Below are 19,481 nucleotides of genomic sequence, written 5' to 3'. Positions count from 1 at the left end.
CATAAAACGGCCAGCCCAGGGGTTGGAGATGCTCAGTCAGGGCTTGCTGGATGGCTGACTAGATCCCAGCTCCTTTTGGAAGGGCAGTCAGATTTCCTGTAGCGTCCGTCCATTCTGGAGGTCAGCAGAGAGAAACTCCCTGTAGGTCACATAATGTCAGCCCGTCTCGCCCCCTTCTTCTAGCTGGGGCAGCGAGACCAAGGGGTGCCTCAGTGCCATTCCCTCCTAAAAGGTCCGAGGGGCAGCAGTCCACACCCCCTCTACCTCTCTCAAAAAATCTCTCCAGAGACAGGCTCGAGGGGGAAGTCACTGAAGCTGGTTTCTCATCTCTCCACCCTCCAGGACCTCCCCTGCTCAGGGGAGGAAGTAGGGCTGAAGTCCCTGCCAAACCAAATCTTTCAGAGCTGACTGAAAGGGCAAGTTGAAACAGAATGGAAGTGTGGCGTTGGATTTGCATAATTAATTTCTGGGGGAATTCCTCTCTGGAGAGGCCGGCCACAATCCATCATCCCGTGAAGGAGTTCGGGACTCAGGAAGCCATCGGTTCTGGGAAGGGGGGGAGACTGGCACAGTCCGGGTCCATCCACAGCTTGGCAGCAAGTTGTGGATTTCAGACAGACATCAAGGGGAACACGGTGAGCCATGGGATCTCTGAGCCGCCTGTCAGACCAAACACTAGGATTGGCCCCTGAGGGTAGGGCTCGGACTCTCACCGAAGGTGGCCTGGGAACTAGCCGGTATAGTTCCCCTCTCCACAATAGAGTTAGTCATTTGGGGGGCCATTGCTGGCTGGCCACATGCTAAAATGACAGCTCAGCTGGCCAATGATAGGAGACCTGGGCATGATTGATGGCTGGGTGAATGCAGGGAGGGACAAGTGATCCCCTCCTCCTCTTTCTGCTTCACATACCCCTCAACACTGAACGAGGTGTCAGATGAGCCTCTTTCAACCCTAGCATGAAGCCTAAGCCCCTCCCCCAGGGACTTGAAGGGCAGGGAAGGGAGGATACAGCCCTTCACCTGGCTCCTGGCAAATTACCCGGATGTGATTGGGGTCCCAAGTGAGAGTTTTCATTAATGATCTGAGGACCCTCACCCCTGGGACAGCAGGGTTCTTTCTCCCACAATTTACTCTGCCTCCAATGCTGAGAGGATGTCTCATTGGGGAGGGGGGGCTCTGCTTTCAGGGCTCCTCCCTGCCCACCTCTGTGGTGTCAGTCCTGCCAGGGAGGGAAGTGCCAGGCTCTCCACACTCCTCCTGAGCAGACTGCCCGGTTCACTTACTCTCAGCGACCCTTCTCGCCCACAGACACACCCTGCCCTTTCTTATGAGGCCTTTTACTTGGCACAGTAAGGGGCAGGGGGTAGGTAATAAGAGGATACACAGGACACAGGCTAACCCAGATCTTTCCCCCCGTGTCTGTCAGGAAAGCCTGAGGAGGTCGATGGCCGCAGTGGCAGAGTCCAAGGGAGCGGTGTGGATTCAAAGTCACCGATACAGAGAGCTGGGTGTTCCCCAGACTCCCTGGGGAGGAACGAAAGAGGATCTGCCAATAGTTCCCTTTGCTGCCGTCAAGCCTGGATCCTCCGCCACCCTGACGCCCACTGGTACGGAGCCCGAAGTCAATCGTTAGGAACTCCAAGGCAGACATTAATTTCACTCTGCTTGGCCAGGATGTAAACCAGTTCTGAAATGGGCAACCTTATATCTTAGTGTCTTCATTCTACAGAGGAGAGAAAGGGGAGGGAAGGAAAAATTGTATCCGACTGTCCCTGTCTCGAGAGGGTCCTCTCCCAGATCTGCAATGAGAGCCTAGCTCTGTCCAAATCCTAACACTTTTGCCCCTTTTTGGTGACAGTCTCCTGACCATTTTTATAAACTTGGATTCGTGGAGATGGTTGGGACTTTCGAGGCTGGCACAGAAAGGTGTAAATCCCAGCCTGGGAGGTAAAGCCAGTCCCTCCTGGCTCCCAACTTCTCTCTGGGGAAACACTCGCTAGTCATTCATTGTCATACATGGCTCTAAGGACATCCGAGGTGGGAGAAGCCCACCTTTCAAAACTGGGGAAAACAGACAGGCTCCCTGATCTCTGTTGCCCTCTGGTCTTTGGAACTCAGAGCCAGAGTAACAACAATGGAAAGATCAAAGCTCCAGAACCCGGAGGGTCAGAGCCAGAAAGGGCCCTATTGTCGGCCAACAGATGATAAGGAAACCTTAAAGAGGGCTGAAAATCACTGCAATCTCTTTGGATCCTCACAACAGTCCAGTCTGGGAGGGTGTTGTAAATCACCCCTATTTTAGAGATGGGAAAACTGAGACCTAGTGGCAAAGTGACTTTTCCAGAGTCCACGATAAATACCTGAAGCACGATTCAAAAGCAAGTCTTTTCATCACTAAGTCCAGCCCCCTCCCCTATACTATTGAGCTACATGATGAACAACAGGAAAGGAGTAACTTTCCAATGCGGAAAGAGTGCTCTCTGAGGATAAGACAGTTTCCCAGAGCTTTAGTCCTGGCCCCAGGAAAATTTAGTTGATGACAAAGCTAATCCTTCCACCAAGGACGTTTTTCTAGAATTTGGCTGGAAAGCAAGCTCATTAGAACCCACCCAAACCCCCCAACTGCTTTGAGAGCTACACAAGGGTGTGGACAATCTGGATGAACCTGGTGAGAACACGATGACGCCATTCTGGCTAATTCCTCCTCATCCCGCACCTTATGTACCGCTTCCCACCATGGTACATCACTCCTCCTCACCCCTGGAAAGCACCTGCTACAATGGCTTTTAGAAGCTGACCCGGTTCCTAAATCTCCATTTCATCCCCCTCCTGCCCCCGTCCTCATTTCTGTCCAAAAAGACCCAATGTCACATAACGCCGAGATGTGAACAGAGTTTGAGACACTTAAGTGGGAGGTTGAGGGAATGACCTCTGTGGTCCCTTCCAGCTCTAAGCCTATGACCCCCACGATTTTGTAATGTGACTGGCTGGTGCTCATTCGTCAACATCCTGAAGAGTCACCTAACAGGGTCCATCAATACCAACACCAACAACGCTCCCCACTGGTATCGTGCCAGTTGGATCGGGGGAGGCAGAAAGGTGGTGCTTTAAACCCCACATCCTGTTGGGACAAAGCTATCACTTCCGGGTTGGCTCCTAGGGACCCGCTTGGCTGTGTGGCTGGACTTGTTTTGTGGCATTCCGGCCAAATCCAGCCTTTCCCCAAAGCGATCCAATCTCAAACTCAGCAGGACAGAAACGCACGGGATGGTTGTGCTAGCCCAGCCCATCCGTTAAAAAGTATTGCGTGGAAAGTGTGTCACATCTTGAAAAAAAAAATCATACACATGGTTGCTCATTTATATGAATGGGTTTTTTTTTTTTGCTTGTTTGTTTAAAAAAAAAAAACACAATAAATCAGACTGTCTCGGAATCCATTTAGGTTGCTATAAATCTTCTAGGGAAAGTGGGTGTTTCAAAGGTTCCATAGGCTGCCCATCATTCTTGTGGATGAGCCATTCTGACCATTTAGAGGGACATAGGAGCTTCCTTGTAAGATTGTGGCACAAAAGGAGCTACAGCGCTTGCAGGTCTTTTCCATCTGGAACGTTCCTTTGCAAACGAGGCAGGGGGCTTGGACGCTGTTTGGCAAACCTGCAGAGAGGAAGATGGGAACTGGCTTGAAAAGCAGTGCAGGAAACCCAAGGCAGCCTGAGCTTGTCTCTAGATAGGATACCCCGAAGCTGAGTTCTTTTCACAACAAACATTAAACAGACACTCACCATGTGTAGGGCTCTGTCCTGGAAGATTAAACATGAAAAATGGAGCTCCTGCCCTCAAAGAGCTTACAATCTAAAAGGAGAGATACGGCACAGGTACATGTGAGGACGGGGCATTGAATGAACAATTCAAATCAATCATCCCCCCCCACCCGCTAAAACAAGGGACAAGAAACCCTTCGCACACCTTGCTCCCAATAAAAACAGCCTGCCTCCATTCCAGGCTTTAGAAAAGTGGGCAAAAATCCAAGGAGCTAGACAGATAGCACTCAGGAGTCCATGTGGTAAAACCATGCAGTTGTGGTCCTTCATTTACAAAATATCCAACTGATTTTAGTAAGCCATGGTGGAGACCCTCTTGAACTACTTGTGTGTGTGTGTGTGTGTGTGTGTGTGTGTGTGTGTGTATTTCTTAGACTACTTCCCAACCCACCATCAGTATCCTAGCAGCATCCTCAGATCACTCAATGACCATGTCCCCATTGGAAGACAAGGACTGAATGCAGACATGTATCTCTGCACTAGACCTATTTGAGATAGATAAAGGAGAGAAATGGACTTCTAGCAAACAGGAACTCTGCGACCCTCCTCCTCCCCCAAGCCTGTGGTCATGTGTAAGCTTCACGCTTGAGCACACTTTCTCCTGAACTCTGTAGGTACTGTAGGAGAATGTGTCACAGGGGTGGGTTTTTTGGAGGGGAGGGCTGCGTGTTTTTTATTAACTATAGCATGTTAGCAAATACCCTCTCCCTAAAAACTAATTAAGCCTGACCAACTAAATCATTAGCACATTTACTTATGTGTTATAGCGCTAGAAAAAAAAAAAACCAGCCTCTCAAGGCTACTCCTGGAACCTCATGCTATAGGCTGTGTTCAACTAGTATTCTAGGCTGTGTTTGTTAAGGCCCAGTAGAAAGTGGGACTATCACTGTAGAGCATGGACTAGGAGGTGGGACCTCAGTGGCAAAGGAAACATGCAAAGGGAAGTCAGATGAAGGAGCAAGGAGTGAAGCCCAGGGGAAGCTAGTCAATAGGGCACAGGACTTGAAGTCAGCAAGGTCTGAGTTCAAATCCCACTCCAGATACTTACTTGCTTTATGGCTCTGGACACAAGAGGGTTGGACTCTAAGGTCTATGGTCCTAAGATCTTGGGATGACCTAGAGACAAGGAAGGCCGAGTATGATTTTTCAGGATGCCCTCCCAATTTTTTTCTTCTTGGATCTACCCCCACCCCCCAATAAGGAAAAGGTACTCCCTTTCTCCCTCCCTTCCTCCTTCCCTTTTTCTTCCCTTCCTTCTTTCATTTCTTCCTTCCCTCCTTTCCTCCTTTCTTCTTCCTTCTTTTCCTCATCCCTTCCTCCTTTCTTTCTTTCTTTTCCTCCTTTCATACCTTATTTCCTTCCTTCCCTTCTTTCTCCTTTCTATCCTCTTTACTTCCTTTCCCTTCTTTTGTTCTTTCCTTTTCTTCCTTCTTTCCCTTCCCTTTCCTTTCCTTCCCTTCCCTTTTCTTTCCTTCTCTTTCCTTCCCTTCTCTTTCCTTCCCTTCCCTTCCCTTTCCTTCCCTCTTTCCTTGCCTCCTCTTCCACAAGTCCCGAGGTAGGAACTTTTAGGACCTCGGGTGAGGAAGCAGCTGCATCTTAGGGGAAGAGAGATCAAGGGGCAGTGAGCTTTGCTTTGAGAAATGACTCATGAATAAAATCGGACTTCTCTCAGGCAACATTTACACACAAAACCATGTAAGAACCATCATCACATTGATCATTGGTCCCGAGAGTCCTTCTTAACATCTCTCGCAACAGAAACCTTTCTTCAAATTTGGAGATTCACAAGGCAATTTAAGTTAGATCCAGCCAACAATTCCCATTCCACAATCACCGGTCGAGCTCCGATAGCTCATACATACACCGTTCTAGGTGTTGGGAGTACAAAGACAGAAACATGAAAAGAAATCGTCCTTCCTCGGAGCTCAGAGGGGGAAGAAGTGTGTGTCTTTTTACACGGGGCCTGGGGCAGCGTTTGGGCCTGCCCAGGGAAACCCCAAGCCTTAGACGGTTCATTACAAAAGCAGAAAAGAGAGACAGAAGTCATCCGGGGGAGGGGGCTGGACGGGGAACCCCAAGGGGAGGAAAGGGGGGGACAGATGGATGGAAAGAGCATGGGGGGGATGGAAGGGGGAGGGAGGGCGAGTGCGGGAAGCTCACTGTACACACCCCGGCCCCCAGGGGCTGTTTGCGAGTCAGCGTTGCCCTCTTCTGGGCCATTGAAGAGCGTTCTGGCTTCCAGTCCCAGAAAATCTGTTCCTCAGCCTGGGCCTCAGTTGCTTCACCTGCAAAGTGAGGATTCTCAAGTTCTCTTCCAGCCTTGGCGCCTCCGAGATCCTCTCCTCCTCGAGCCCTCTCTCTGCATAATGTGCCCGGTGGGAGATGGTGGCGGCCTCTTGCTGATTTTGAAGTTGGAACTTCCTTCTAGCTAATCAATGTGTCAGCCTGGCCACGGACAAGGGCCGAAGCAGCCCACTTTTGGCAGCCACCATGTCTCCTCTCTGGTGACGGTGACTTTAGGTAAGGGTCTTGTCCATTATCTCATGCTGGGCCTAAGAAGGGCCCTCAGAGGGACAGGAAGCCGGGGCTAGCCCTCTCAACCATCCTACCTCCATCATCACCGGGGAACGGTGGGTGACTGATTCAGGCAGACACATGCGTGGGTGCTCACTCACTGGGGTCGCCGGCTTCCTGCAGGGCTGGGGGGACAATTTCAGCAAGGTCTGGCGATGCTCAGAACCTGTTGTCAGAAAGACGAGAGCCATATATCCTAGCGTTCCATTTCCCGGGGCATCACTGAGCCCACTGGCAGTCAGGCTGAGCCCACTGGCAGTCACAAAAAAGGAAAAATGAAAAAAGATGTCTTGCTTCCTCTGCCTTCATTCTCTCAATCAGCGCTGTCGATCGATGTGATCTTCAGCGACTTCAGTAATCACTGATTAAACACCTACCGCCTCCAAGAAACAGAGCCCTCGAGGAGAACACGGTCTAATGGGTGAGGATGAGAATTTGGACAAGTGTACAAATAACTGGATTGTTTGCATTTTTCTTACCTGTGCAGTTCATGTAAGTCCCACTTATTACACGATGGCCCCAGGCTGAGGAATCCCCAACGAGTGGGGCAGAAAGGTTTTGGCCAGTCAGTCCATCGATAAAGGGGGAAACATTTATGTGGCACCTACTACGTGCCAGACATTGTGTGAATGTTTGCTCCTCGACAACCCCAGGAGGTGGGTGCTTTATTGATCTCCATTTCACAGCCGGGAAATGAAAGCAAACAGGAATGAAGTGGTTTGCCCAGGGTTAGTAAGTTTTACTCAGTTAGTAGGTATCCACGTCTAGATTTGAATGCTCTACTCACTGGATCACCTAGCTTCCTCAATAAACATTTATTAAGCACCTATTAAGCACAGAGGGATAGAAAGAAAAGAATTTATAATCTCACAGAGAAAAGATTCTGAAAAACATAGGGGATGGGGAAGAAAGGGTACTCAGGGAGGCATGATGAAGTCTTACAGCAGATGTGAAATGATATGATGGAGGCCCTGCTCTCCTCCTTAAGTGACAGATCTAGGCAAAGGCTTCTGATAGCCACCCTTGACCTTCTCCAGGGGAAGGGAAAATGCCCATGAAGAAGCTTCCATTAGCTCTGTCCTTCCTTGAAATGGTGAAGTTGGCACTGGGCCACTCACATTTTGTTTAGAGATTTTCCATCAAATCCTCCTTGGTGAACTTGATTCTTATTGGTTTTGGAATCTCAATATTACAGGAGAAGAAAGTTTTCAGAGTATAAGGGAAGGTCACATTCCATTATAAAGCAGAGCTCCCAAACGATGGGCTTGTTTTGGGGTAAATTAGGGGTACTGAGGACACTTTTTCTATTCCCTTCCTCATGAGATTATGGACAGGAAAGCTCTTTGAAAAAGAGAATAGTGTTTTGCAAAGAGAAGGCCTGGGGTGAGGCGAGCAGCAGGAGCCCTCATGTCCTCAGAGGTGCTTTTCAGGCAGGGGTGTGTGAATAAGCCTCACAAATGAGCACTGGCAAGCCTCAAGTGGCAGCTGTGCCATATCCTTCCCAGGCCCTATCATCTCACTGTGCACCTCAACCAAGGTGGTATTTGGTCATGAGGAGGTCATCGCCTACTTCCTTCCTTCAGGGATCTGGGATTCTGGGAAAGTGTGAAGGACTCACACTTATTATCCGAATATCCAAATCCTTTTCTTCTACTACAAAAAGTAGACATCTTCTCCACCTGGGTAATAGAATCTGTAAAAATAATACTGGCTGGCTAGTGGCTTATCCCAGGAATCATCCTATAAGAATCCCATCGAAAAGATCGCAAGATAAGATTACAGACACAGATGAGAATGTTGCCATTTATAGAGTCTATGGAGTCCACACCATATTTTCCTCAACCTTTTCTAATTCTGCATTGCCAGCACATGGCATCAGATCCTCTGAACTCCTTCAAGCTTTGACCCTTTGAGCTCAGGAGCTTCCCTCTCCCTAGGTTAAGGACCATGAAATTCATTTATGGACATAGTTTCTGAGGAGACTCTGACTTCCCAGCCCCAAACCTGGCTCCTGTGGTCTGGTCTGACCCTTTCCTTCAATGCATATCACTTTGTTTTGCCTCCTTTCCTACCTGCTGGTCTTCCAATCCAAGGGGGCATCTGATGATTCTGGTCAGTCACTTTGGTGACTCATTCACTCCCATTCTGGGGAAAGCAGATTATTGGTAGCAGAATGTTTAGCCTTTCCTCGATTTGAAATGTGAAAATCTCCATGAATCCCTGGACCAGAAGTCCACACCACCCTTGAATGAGTTGTACAATATCCTCTAACAGATGATCCTCCATTTGCTCAATATTTGCTCAATATCCTCTAATAAATGGTCCTCCAGTCTTTGCTCAAAAACCTCCACTGAGGGGGAACCTGCCATTTTAGAAATCCGCAGGCCTTTCGAATTCTGCATCTCCTTCCATTCAGTTTATGTTGATCCTCATGACTTCTGGTTCTTGAATCCCTCTCTTCCATGTGACAATCCTTTAAAATGTAACAATAGCTCTTATGTTGCCCTCTCCAAGTCCTTTTCTCCCTAGGATAGTCATCCTCAGGGTCTTGAATCACTCTTGATATACAACACAAACTTAACTCATCCCCTTATTAAAATTTCCCTTCTCTGGATGCTCCTCAGATTACTGATCCAACTTCTGATGAGGTCTGATCAGCACCTAGGACAGTGGGAACCCTTCACCCCACCCCAACCTTGTTTCTCTTTAATGGAGCCTAAAGACAGCATTCCATGATAGCACAACCAGACTTTTGGCTTGGCTTGATGGATTTCCTCATCTTTCTTCATATACAGGAGAGGTAGGTCCCAGCTCAAAGTAAATCAGCCTCCTTTTCAACAGGACAAAAACTCTATTGAATGGTTCCTTTTCACTGACTACAGAAAACGTACATTCTTCAATTCCAGAATAAGCATTTATGGCGCAAAATCAACTCTGTGCCAGGTTCTGACATCCTGAGACAAAAGCCAAGCAACTCTTGCCCTCAGAGAGCTTACATGTTAGGACAATCCTATAAATTGCATAAATGTGTGCACATATCTATAAAATAAAAATGAAGTCATTTATCAAAAGGAAGACCACCTTCCAAGTGAGCTAATCTAGATTAAATACTGCCCCCCCCCACACTGAAGTAAATGGTCTTACATAACAATTCAGGGACACACACCTTGTAATCACTCTAAAAGTTTGTGGATAATACAAGCTTGGAGTGCTCCTAGAGATACATGGGGCTACCGGGGGAAGCACCATGGGAAATCATCCCTCCCATCTTTGCCAAGCATGCATTCACAGGGCCCCCACTACCCAGCAAGGAGATATTTGGAGCCAAATGATGCCCACCTTTAGAATATTTTAGTGCATTCAGGAAGAGAAAATAAAATCTTAGAAAACCTAAAACAAAACCTCATCTACCTTACAAAAAGAAATTGAACAAATGTTCAGTGAGCTCCCTAAGAAAAAATCCCAGGATTCAATAGATTCACAAGTGAATTCTACCAAACATTTAAGGAACAATTAATTCTAATATGAGACAAATTTCACAAAACCAGGCAAAAAGAAATCCTACCAAATTCTTTTTATGACCAAAATAAAGTGCTGATATTTAAATCAGGAAGAGCAAATTATTCACAAAAGTAGGCAAAAAGAAAATCTAACAGATTCTTTACCAACACCAAAATAAGGTGTTGATACTTAAACTAGGAAGAGCAAACACTGAAAAAGAAAATAATAGACAAATGCCCTCCTCTATATGAAGATAAATGCACATTTTAAATAAAACATTTTATGTAAAAACAAGAAGACTATGTATCCCAAAGATGATACATTATGACCAAGTGAGATTTATAGCAAGAATGTAGGGCTGCTTCAATATTAGGAAAACTATCAGTAAAATCTGACCATATCAGTAACAAAAACAACAAAAACCATATGCTAATAGATGCAGAAAATTTTCAACAAAATTCAACACTCATTTCTATTAAAAACACTAGAAAGAGCACAGGAATCGATGGAGCTTTCTTTAAACTAATAAGCAATATTTATCCAAAACCACAAGTAAATATTATCTCTACTGGAGATAAGCTAGAAGCCTTCCAAATAAGATGGGGGATATAAAGCAAAGATGTCCATTATCACCACTATTATTTAATATTGTGCTAGAAATATTAGCTATAGCAACAAGAAAAGAAAAAGAAATCGAAGGAATTAGGATAGGCAACAAGGAAATAAAACTATCACTTTTTGCAGATGTTATGATAGGACATTTAAAGGATGCTAGAGAATGTTAAGGGGCCCCCAAACTTGTCTTCTTGAGCTGCCATATTTCCAGAACACTGGATCTGAAGGATGCAGGAACCCTGAAAAAAAAGTGACTTTTGCCATTGCCTTGTTCCTCTCCTTCTGGAGGGGATTAGTCCTTAGGTATCAGCACCTTGTCCTTTCCCCTATAACTTAAATATCCAATACTTTCTCTGCACTGCTGAATTGCTTTTACCTTCACAAGAGTTTTTCATGCACATTCATTTCCTTTGTAATAAATCCATTTCAATACGTGTCTGTGTCTCATGGACTTGTGATAATTTTTTGGTTAACAAGAATCAATTTAAAAACTAATTGAAATGATCAATCACTTCAGCAAAGTTGCAGGATATAAAACAAACCCACATAAACCATCAGCACGTCTATATATTACCAACAAAGAATAGCAGGAAGAAATAGAGAAATTCCATTTAAATTAACTACAGACAACATAAAATACTTGGGAGTCTATCTGCCAAGACAATCCCGGGAACTGTATAAAGATAATTGCAAAATACTCCAATGAACTAATACGGAGTGAACCAGGAGAACAATATACACAATTAATAGCAATATTACATGATGATGAATTGTGAATGACTTAGCTATTCTCAGCAATACAATGATCCAAAGGACTCATGAAGAAAAATGCGATCCACCTCTAGAAAAAGAATTGATGGAGTCTGATTGGAGCAGATAATTTTTAGCTTTATTTTTCTTGGGTTTTTTTCCTTGGGGGTGGGGTTCTTTCACAACACAACAAACATGGAAATATGTTTTATATGACTGTCCGTGTATAATATATCAAATTGCTTGTCTTCTCAATGGCGGGGGAAAAGAGAAAGAATTTGGAACTCAAAAATTTTTAAAAATGGATGCTAAATTTTTTTTCCTTATATGTAATTGGGAAAAAATAAACATTTTCACTTAAAAAAATGCACCCTAGACCAGAAACCACAGACACATGCACAGAATTTCAAATAATCAGGAACGCTTAAGTTTCCTCATTGACCATCAATAATCACAAAGGCAGAATAATCACAACAATTGACCACTGGCTTTCAGGATCCAAGAGGGCTGGACTTAAGAGTCAAATCCTGGCTCAGACATTTACTAACTGTGTGACATTGGGGATGACACTTCATTCCATTCAGTCTCAGTGTCCCCATCTGTACAAGGGGATACAAAGAGCATCTAGCTCCTAGGTTTGCTGTGAGGATCAAAGCAAATACACAGACATTACAGATATATACATGCATATGTACAGAGTATATGCTCATATAGAATACACGTGTGTATAGATAACAAATGTAGAAGCACACATGCACATGTATTTATTTCGGTGCATTATACACATAACTCATGCATGTATACTTAGGTCCGACACTTCACCGTATATCTGCCATGGGCAATACATGTGTGTATGCGTGCATTGTTAACACATGTATAGACTGCACATCAACAATACCACATACAGAGATGGTACTTTCCCAAGCTTAAAGAACTATATGAATGCAAATACTGCTGCTGCTGATGACTGTCCCAGACTATCCCAGACTGTCCCTGAGTTTTACAAAGGAAAGTAACTGAGCCCCAGAGAGGGCAGGGATCTTATCTTAAGGTACTCACGAGAGTTTGAATTTGAACCCAAGCCTTCTCCCTCGAGATCCCAGGCTCGGTCCACTGCCCTGAGCTTCTTTCCCCACAGAGTATCCAGAGTTTTCATGTTCCCAAACCCCGCAGCAGAGTAGGGCAGGTGCACAGGCATTCGAGGCTCATTTGTACAGAGCTGGCCCTGGGATTTCCCCAAAGCTCTCCCAAGCATCATGAGATGGCTAGGAGTCAAGTCCAGATGGGGGATGATTATTTTAACGATGAGGAAAGGGGAGCTCCGAGAAGTGTCAGTGGTCCGGCAGCTGCCCCAAGCACCTTGTGCTGGGCCCTCCTGGGTGTCCAGTGGGGCCCCTGGAGAGCCCGAGATTGCTTGGGACACTGATAGTGAGTGGGGTGGGGTGGGGGAAAGTATGTAGCAAAGGTTACCTGAGCCTTTGGGGGGCTGGAACACAGGGTTCTCCAAGGACCGGATGCTCTGCAGCACAGAAGCAATGGAGGCCGTACTTAACATATTTGGCTCTTCAAGCTTTGTGGTCTTGGCTCTGGGAAACACAGATTTATGGGAAATATTTTCTAGGTGCCGAATTGCAAAAGAAGGAAATTCCATATTGCCGAGGGCCTTCGTGTAGACTGAGTTGATCTTGTATGCTCTCCCTGACCCTCTCTTCATAGGCATCGGTAAGATGCAGGGATGTCCCTTGTCTTCCCTTGATTTCGCGTCCTGCTTGGGAGATGACGTCTGCTCGGATGATGTGTGCTGGGAGCTGAAGCATCTGCTGCGCAGCATGTGCCCTGCTGGCAGGGGGCTCCCGAGGCTGATGTTGGCGATGGGAGTCATGTGTCTTCTTCCTTTCTGGATGCTGAAGCCCTCAACAAAGAGGTTGGAGCCGTTGAATGGGGGCAGCTCGACAGCAGGCTGGGGAGAGACAAAAACCGGTCTGAGTAAGTATCTGTACTGGGGAGCAGGTCTACAATGTGATGGGGGCCATCTACAGCCAATGAGGCAGACAGGGCTAGATCCTAAAATGTGATGGGGGCCATCTACAGCCAATGAGGCAGACGGGGCTGGATCCTACAATGTGATGGGGACCATCTACAGCCAATGAGGCAGACAGGGCTAGATCCTAAAATGTGATGGGGGCCATCTACAGCCAATGAGGCAGACGGGGCTGGATCCCGACTACCATCTGTCACGGGAAGGTACCAAGAGAGACAGAGCTCTTGTGGGCTGCCCTATTCTGCCCCATCCTCCAAAGGCCTGAGGATAGAGATTCAGATTCCTCCTTGTCAGCCCCAAGGATCTGGATCTCTGAAGGAAGATGCACCCGGCCCCTGAAAGGTCACCTCCAAACTCCCCAACTGGTTCCTCCTTCCTCCTTGCAAGTTCTCTCTCAGGTGCCTTTCCCTTTCCCTAGATCTATCCAGCTGTGGGCAGGCAGGCAGAGAGACGGCCCGCCTTTAGCATGAGCTGCTCGCCCAGGAGGGCACAGCCCGAGGTGCCTGGGAAAGGCCCTCTCAAGAGAGATTTAACCTCGTAACTAATAATGACAGCATCTAAAGCTCTTCCAACCCTACATTCTTGGATTTCTCTTTGATCAAGTCTTTATTGCACAAAGCCCTGGGGTGGGTGAGGGTGAAAATCCACGATCCTCTGCACTCATGCAATTCAGGAAATGAAGATGTGGAAGCGGGCAAAGGTGCTCATGATGAGCTGGCTTTTATACAACGCTTGGTAGTTTCATAATCTTTGCATGAATTAATCTCACTGGATCCTCCCACCCCTAGGAGTCAGGACAATGGGGTTTCTTAATTAAAAACTGTCTGTGGTAGAACTGAGCCTCACCCTGTGCCCAGCACTTTTAGCACTATGTCAAATACTGTGCTCGGGGCATAATTATGGTGCAAGTGCCCTCCAAACCCAGGAAGGCTCCCTGGGCTTGGGGGACCGGAGGAGGTTTGGGGAAGCGAGAAGCCCAGTGTGTTCAGAGTATCCCACAGGTCACAGTGAGCGCCAATCTAAAGACACTGGACCCCATTCCTTCTCCCAAAGTCATTCTCCCCCAGAGACCTTTGAACTGACATCTGGCTAGTGCGGAATTCACCCTAGGACTGCAGCATCCCATAGCTTACTTGTCTCCACAGCAGTTCAAAGTTGCCAATGTCACAGTTCCGGTCGGTTTTTCTGTCCACGACGACCTTGATGGTGTCCTCTTGTACTTGGGCACAAAGCTGTGCTGTGACTGGCGTGGATGGGAACATGGTGGGGCTGGAGTTAATCTCGATGAGCCATGGCTTGAAATCCTTGCCAAGGATGAAGTCGGCTCCGTAGAGCTCAAAGCTGTTTTTGCGGGCTTCCACATGGTCCTGGGCCACCTTCATGGTGTGGGTGATGGCCTTCTTCATGGATGGGTAGATGATGTTGTGCCAGACGTGGCCACGGCCCCGCTTCTGCAAATACTCCTGGAACTTGGTGCTGGTCCACATGTTGTAGCAGGGGAGCAAAGGACTACGGTCCTTGGCATTCTTAAAGTGCTTCTGGATGGAGTTATTACAAAGATGAATAGCGCTGAAAGATACACACGAGGCAGTTGTCAGTCCCATGAGGACTCCCCCATCCCCAGACCCAGAGCCTCCAGCGTCAGCCCTCCAGCCTCGGGGCCTCCCCTCAGAAAAGGAACCCCCATAGTCTTGATGAAGGCCAAGGGGCCATGACAAGGGATCACTGAGATTTCGCCATCCTTGCTGCCACTAATTCACAAAGACCTTCCTAAAGCTGACCCCTGGGACTGACTTCAGCTCCCTTCCCTGGGTCACAGGCAGTCACAGATGGAACCACTCCCCTCTGAGGGAGGAGGCAGGTGCCAGATGTGGCCTCCTCTGCCAGATCCACCCTATGGAGCTACTCTTCAGGCCCCTGGTGGCAGGGAAGTCAGGAATGGTCAAGTGGGAAGTTAGCTTTCAGATAAGTTCACCAGAAGCAAAAACAAGATCTGCCTCTTCAGTTCTCTCTCTCTCTCTCTCTCTCTCTCTCTCTCTCTCTCTCTCTCTCTCTCTCTCTCTCTCTTTCTTTCTCTGTTTCTCTGTTTTTGTTTCTCTTTCTCTCTCTCCTTTCTTTCTGTCTCTCTGTCTCTGTCTCTGTCTCTGTCTCTCTCTCTTTCTCTCTCTCACACATACACACACACACACACACACACACACACAGACACACACATACATACTTACATTTTTAGTATTGATAAGTTAACTCCAAAAAAGGGGCTTATAGAACAACTCTGTTTGGTTCAAAGAGAAAGGTGTGGCAGCAAGTTTCTGTCAATAAAATACTCATGACTGATGGAGAGTACCAAAATCTCTATGGATACCTTTTTTAGAAAAGGTTTTAGACAATGTTTAGACATTGCCACAGCACCTTCCACCACCAGCAATGGATTTTACATTCACAGTGAAACTGGCTTTAAACAAACACATTGTGAGGGTTCAATCCAGCAATATAGACTCCTAATTGTGAATCACAAACACCTGGGCATCAGAAAACCAAGATAAAAGCCGTGAGGGCATCTCTTGGATGTGTGTGTTCAAGTGTTTACGGATTCCTACTAGGGTCAGGGAAGACATTTCTTAAAATAATGGTCTCTGCCCTCAAAAAACCTAGAGTCTTCTAGTATCAGGGCAGGGCCAGGCTATGACATGGATGTAGATAAGCAGAGTATGAGGTAGTGCTATGAGCAGGGAGGGGAGGAAACAGAGGATCCAGGTAAAGAGCCAAGGGAAAATCCAACATGAGAAAACATTTCTCTGGGGAAATGAGAGAAGACTTAATTCCTTTAATGTAAGAAGACTTTGAAGTCAGAGGCAAGGAAAGAGCAAAGTTCAGGACCATGGGGGAACAGAGAAGGGAGACAGCTTAGAAGCAGGATGGTGTAGGGGAGAGAGAGGTGGCTCTGGGAGTCACAAATCCCAAGTTTAAATTTGCCTTTGCCGATGACTCTACTGTGACCTTAGGTCTCAGTTTTCATATGTGTAAAGTGAGAAGCTGGACTGGATGGGCTCTGTGGAATATAGAAAGTATCGCAAAAAGGAAAAAGGAGATGGAGACAAACTATGGTGAGCTACTAAAGGTCATGAATGGTGACCTACATATCTAAAAATGAGCCTTAGACTACTAGCTCTAGGTCAAGAAGGCCCAAATGTGTGTGTCAACCATTAGCTTTGACCCTAGTGCAGATGAGGCTGCACACCCCAGAGTAGCCCCTTCCTCACGTGCTGCTAGGACCGGGAAGGGAAGTGTCCCAGTGGGAGAAGAGCAAGTCATTACTGGGGGAGTTCTACATATACACAAACATCACATGTGTGTGCACATATATGTAAAACAGCTGTTCTTGAAATACCAAAGCAGAGAACAGGAAGGAGGCCTGGCTTCCTAGCTTGATATTCCCCGTTACTCACTGTGTGATATAAGACCCTCTCCAAGTCTGTCTTTCTATTTATAAAGGAAATGATGTAAAAAGTCCCTTCCTATTCAAAACTTCAAGAATCCCCCCCTCCAAATACACACACAAACATACACCCACACCCCTGTGGGGAAAGCAAGAAAGAGCCCAGGGTGATCCTTGCTGCCTTCCTCTAACTTCACTCTCTATCTGCCGATGGACAAACCCTCATGGGCTGTAGAAGGCTCCAGGACCCAGACATGAGGGGCCTGACGTGGGGAATAAGGCTTCTGCCTCAGCACTCTCATTCTTCAGCCAGGTCCAAGGCACTGCTGGTGTATCAGGAACTCCCTTGTTTGTCCATCTTCTCTCTGGGCTAAATGCTAGGATCACCCAAAGCTTGGAGTAGAGGCACAACCTCAAGAATAAAGGCAACACTGGGTTCTCAGGGGAGTTACTGTCTTTTCTCTGCCATCTTGCAACTCTATACACATATTTTGAAAACACAGAATACCCAGGATGTCCCACGGACAGTGGCTCATGAGTTCTCAAACCCATCACCTAGCCGATGAGTGCCTCAGCACCTAAGGCTTACTACTGGCCTTCCCACAAGAAGAGAACCCTCAGCTGACCCTTCCCTGCACATCTGATGACTCAATCCATCAATAACTTAGTTAGACATGTAAGGATATGCGCATTGGGAAGCAACGTAAGCAAATGTGGGGATTCGGATGTGATGCCCTTTCAGTGGGTGTCTTTCCCTCTCAGAGGCACAATGGCCTTTCATCCGGGGGACTTACCTGTCCAAACTGTCTAAGGAAAAACGTTGAGTTGAAAACCTCAAGTAACTTTCTTTGTAGAACCAAATGGTCAGGGGATTCCAATCGGTGACAAGGAACCATTGTCTAATATCAAATTTGGTGTCATAAATCAGCAGGGGTGTCTCAATGTACTTTTGGACCACCCATTTATTATCCTTGGAAGGAATGTTATCCGATGTCACGAGCTTCATAATTTCTTCCACTTTGTCCATACATATGATGTCTAAAAGGAAACATTATACTGTGGTCAGATACCAATGGTGATACCGCAGCTGCTCTGCCCCCTAAAGAAAACCAGACATGGTGGTACACCTCATCCCTCAGACATAAACAAGATTTTTAGTGGTGGAAACACATGATGTTCCAAGAGGCACAGAGAGGCATTCCCCACTATCCCCCAACCCATGGCAGCGAACCTGCCAAGAACGAAGACCCCTTCAAGGACAAGGATTCTCTTCCTGTTTCAGTGTAGGAGAGTATGGGAGGGAGTGTGGTTAGAGAAGAAATTTTAATATCTCTTTTTTTTTTACCTCCCTCATCTCTTCTTTCCCATGGATCAATAATTTCTCCCTTGCTAACTGTTTTTCTCCTTTTTTGCCTATAACCTGTTCAGCTCTCTCTTCCTTTCACACTTTGGTTTCATCCCTTTCCTGCATTTTGCTAGCAAGCTTTTTCAAAAGGTGGTCCACGGCAAGATGGCAGAGAAAAGACAGCAACTCTCCTGAGCCCTCCCTAAAATCCTTCCAAACACAATGCTATCACTTATCCTGAATATATTCCTTCAGGAGGAAAATGACATTCAGTGAAATAAAGAACTGTCAAGCATTCTTGATGAAAAGAGCAGAGCTGAATAGAAAATTTGACTTTCAAACAAAAGATTCAAGAGAAGCATTTAAAGATAAACAGGAAAGGGAAATTTTAAGGATGTAATTAAGGTTAAACTGTTTACATCCCTACATGGGAAAATGATACTTGTAACTCCTATTTCTCATTATTAGGGTATTTAGACAAAGGGAACAAAAGTGTGAATTGAATATGATGGGATGATACCTAAAAAAAATTAAAATTAAAATGTAAGAAAGAGGAATTCACTAGTATAAATAGAAAATAATGGGGTAAATTATCTCACATATAAGAAGAAAAAGCTTTTACAATGGAAAGGAAGATGGGAGAGGTAAGTGGAAGTGAGTGAACCTTACTCTCACCAGCATTGACTCAAAGAAGAAATAACACATACACTCAATTGGGTATAGAAAACAATCTTACACTACTAGGAAGTAGGAGAGAGAGATAAGAAACAAAGGGATGATAGAAGGAAGGGCATCTTGGGGAGGTTGGTGGTCAGAAGCAAAATATTTTTGAAGAGGGAGAGGGTGAAATGAAAGAGAGAATGGAATAAAGAGGGATAGGGAGGAAATAGGTTGGAGGAAAATATATTTAGCAATCATAAGTCTAAAGAAATCTGAAGCAAATTTCTCTGATAAAGACCTCATTTCTCAAATGAGAACTGAGTCAAATTTATAAAAATAAGTCATTCTCAATTGATAAATGATCAAAAGATATGAACAGTTGAATAAAGTAATCAAAGCTATCTACAGAAATATGAAAAAATGCTCCAAATTACTATTGACTGGAGAAATGGAAATTTAAACAATTCTGAGGTATTACCTTCATAACTATTAGATTGATAAATAGAAAAAAAGGAAAATGACAAATATCAGCAGGGATGTGAGGGGAAAGAGATATTTATACACTGTTAGTGGAATTATAAACTGATTCAAGCATTCTTTAGAGCAATTTGGAACGTTGTACACTTTGATCTAATAATACACCACTACTAGGTCTGCATCCAAAAAAGAGATAAAAAAGGAAACGGAAAAGGACATATATATCCAAAATATTCATATCAGTTCTCTTCTGATGG

At 45.8% G+C, this 19,481-nt stretch overlaps 1 protein-coding gene across 14 annotated transcripts in view; it reads right to left on the bottom strand.

Annotated features, from left to right (window-relative positions):
• Nucleotides 1-1,321: 1,321 nt before the first annotated feature.
• Nucleotides 1,322-19,481, bottom strand: part of TTLL8 (tubulin tyrosine ligase like 8) — a 67,098-nt gene continuing 48,938 nt past the window's right edge. For 8 of the 14 annotated variants that reach the window (XM_051962621.1, XM_051962628.1, XM_051962630.1 and 5 more), the window contains 8 exons: nt 17,537-17,780; nt 14,437-14,872; nt 12,733-13,222; nt 6,432-6,562; nt 5,992-6,107; nt 4,871-4,938; nt 3,784-3,853; nt 3,557-3,655 (listed from right to left, as the gene is read on the bottom strand). In XM_051962621.1, coding sequence (XP_051818581.1) covers nt 6,018-6,107; nt 6,432-6,562; nt 12,733-13,222; nt 14,437-14,872; nt 17,537-17,780 — 1,391 coding nt within the window. In that variant the 3' untranslated portion in view covers nt 3,557-3,655; nt 3,784-3,853; nt 4,871-4,938; nt 5,992-6,017. Of the gene's footprint in view, nt 1,725-3,352; nt 3,656-3,783; nt 3,854-4,870; nt 4,939-5,991; nt 6,108-6,431; nt 6,563-12,321; nt 12,528-12,732; nt 13,223-14,436; nt 14,873-17,536; nt 17,781-19,481 lie in introns of those variants that run through there. The other 6 variants (XM_051962632.1, XM_051962626.1, XM_051962633.1 and 3 more) reach the window with 6 other exon arrangements.

The sequence above is a fragment of the Antechinus flavipes genome, chromosome 5 (genome assembly GCF_016432865.1).
Source record: "Antechinus flavipes isolate AdamAnt ecotype Samford, QLD, Australia chromosome 5, AdamAnt_v2, whole genome shotgun sequence".
NCBI classification, from domain to species: Eukaryota; Metazoa; Chordata; class Mammalia; order Dasyuromorphia; family Dasyuridae; genus Antechinus; species Antechinus flavipes.
Note: the sequence above shows the minus strand (reverse complement) of the source record. Positions and strands in the feature narration are given on the sequence as shown.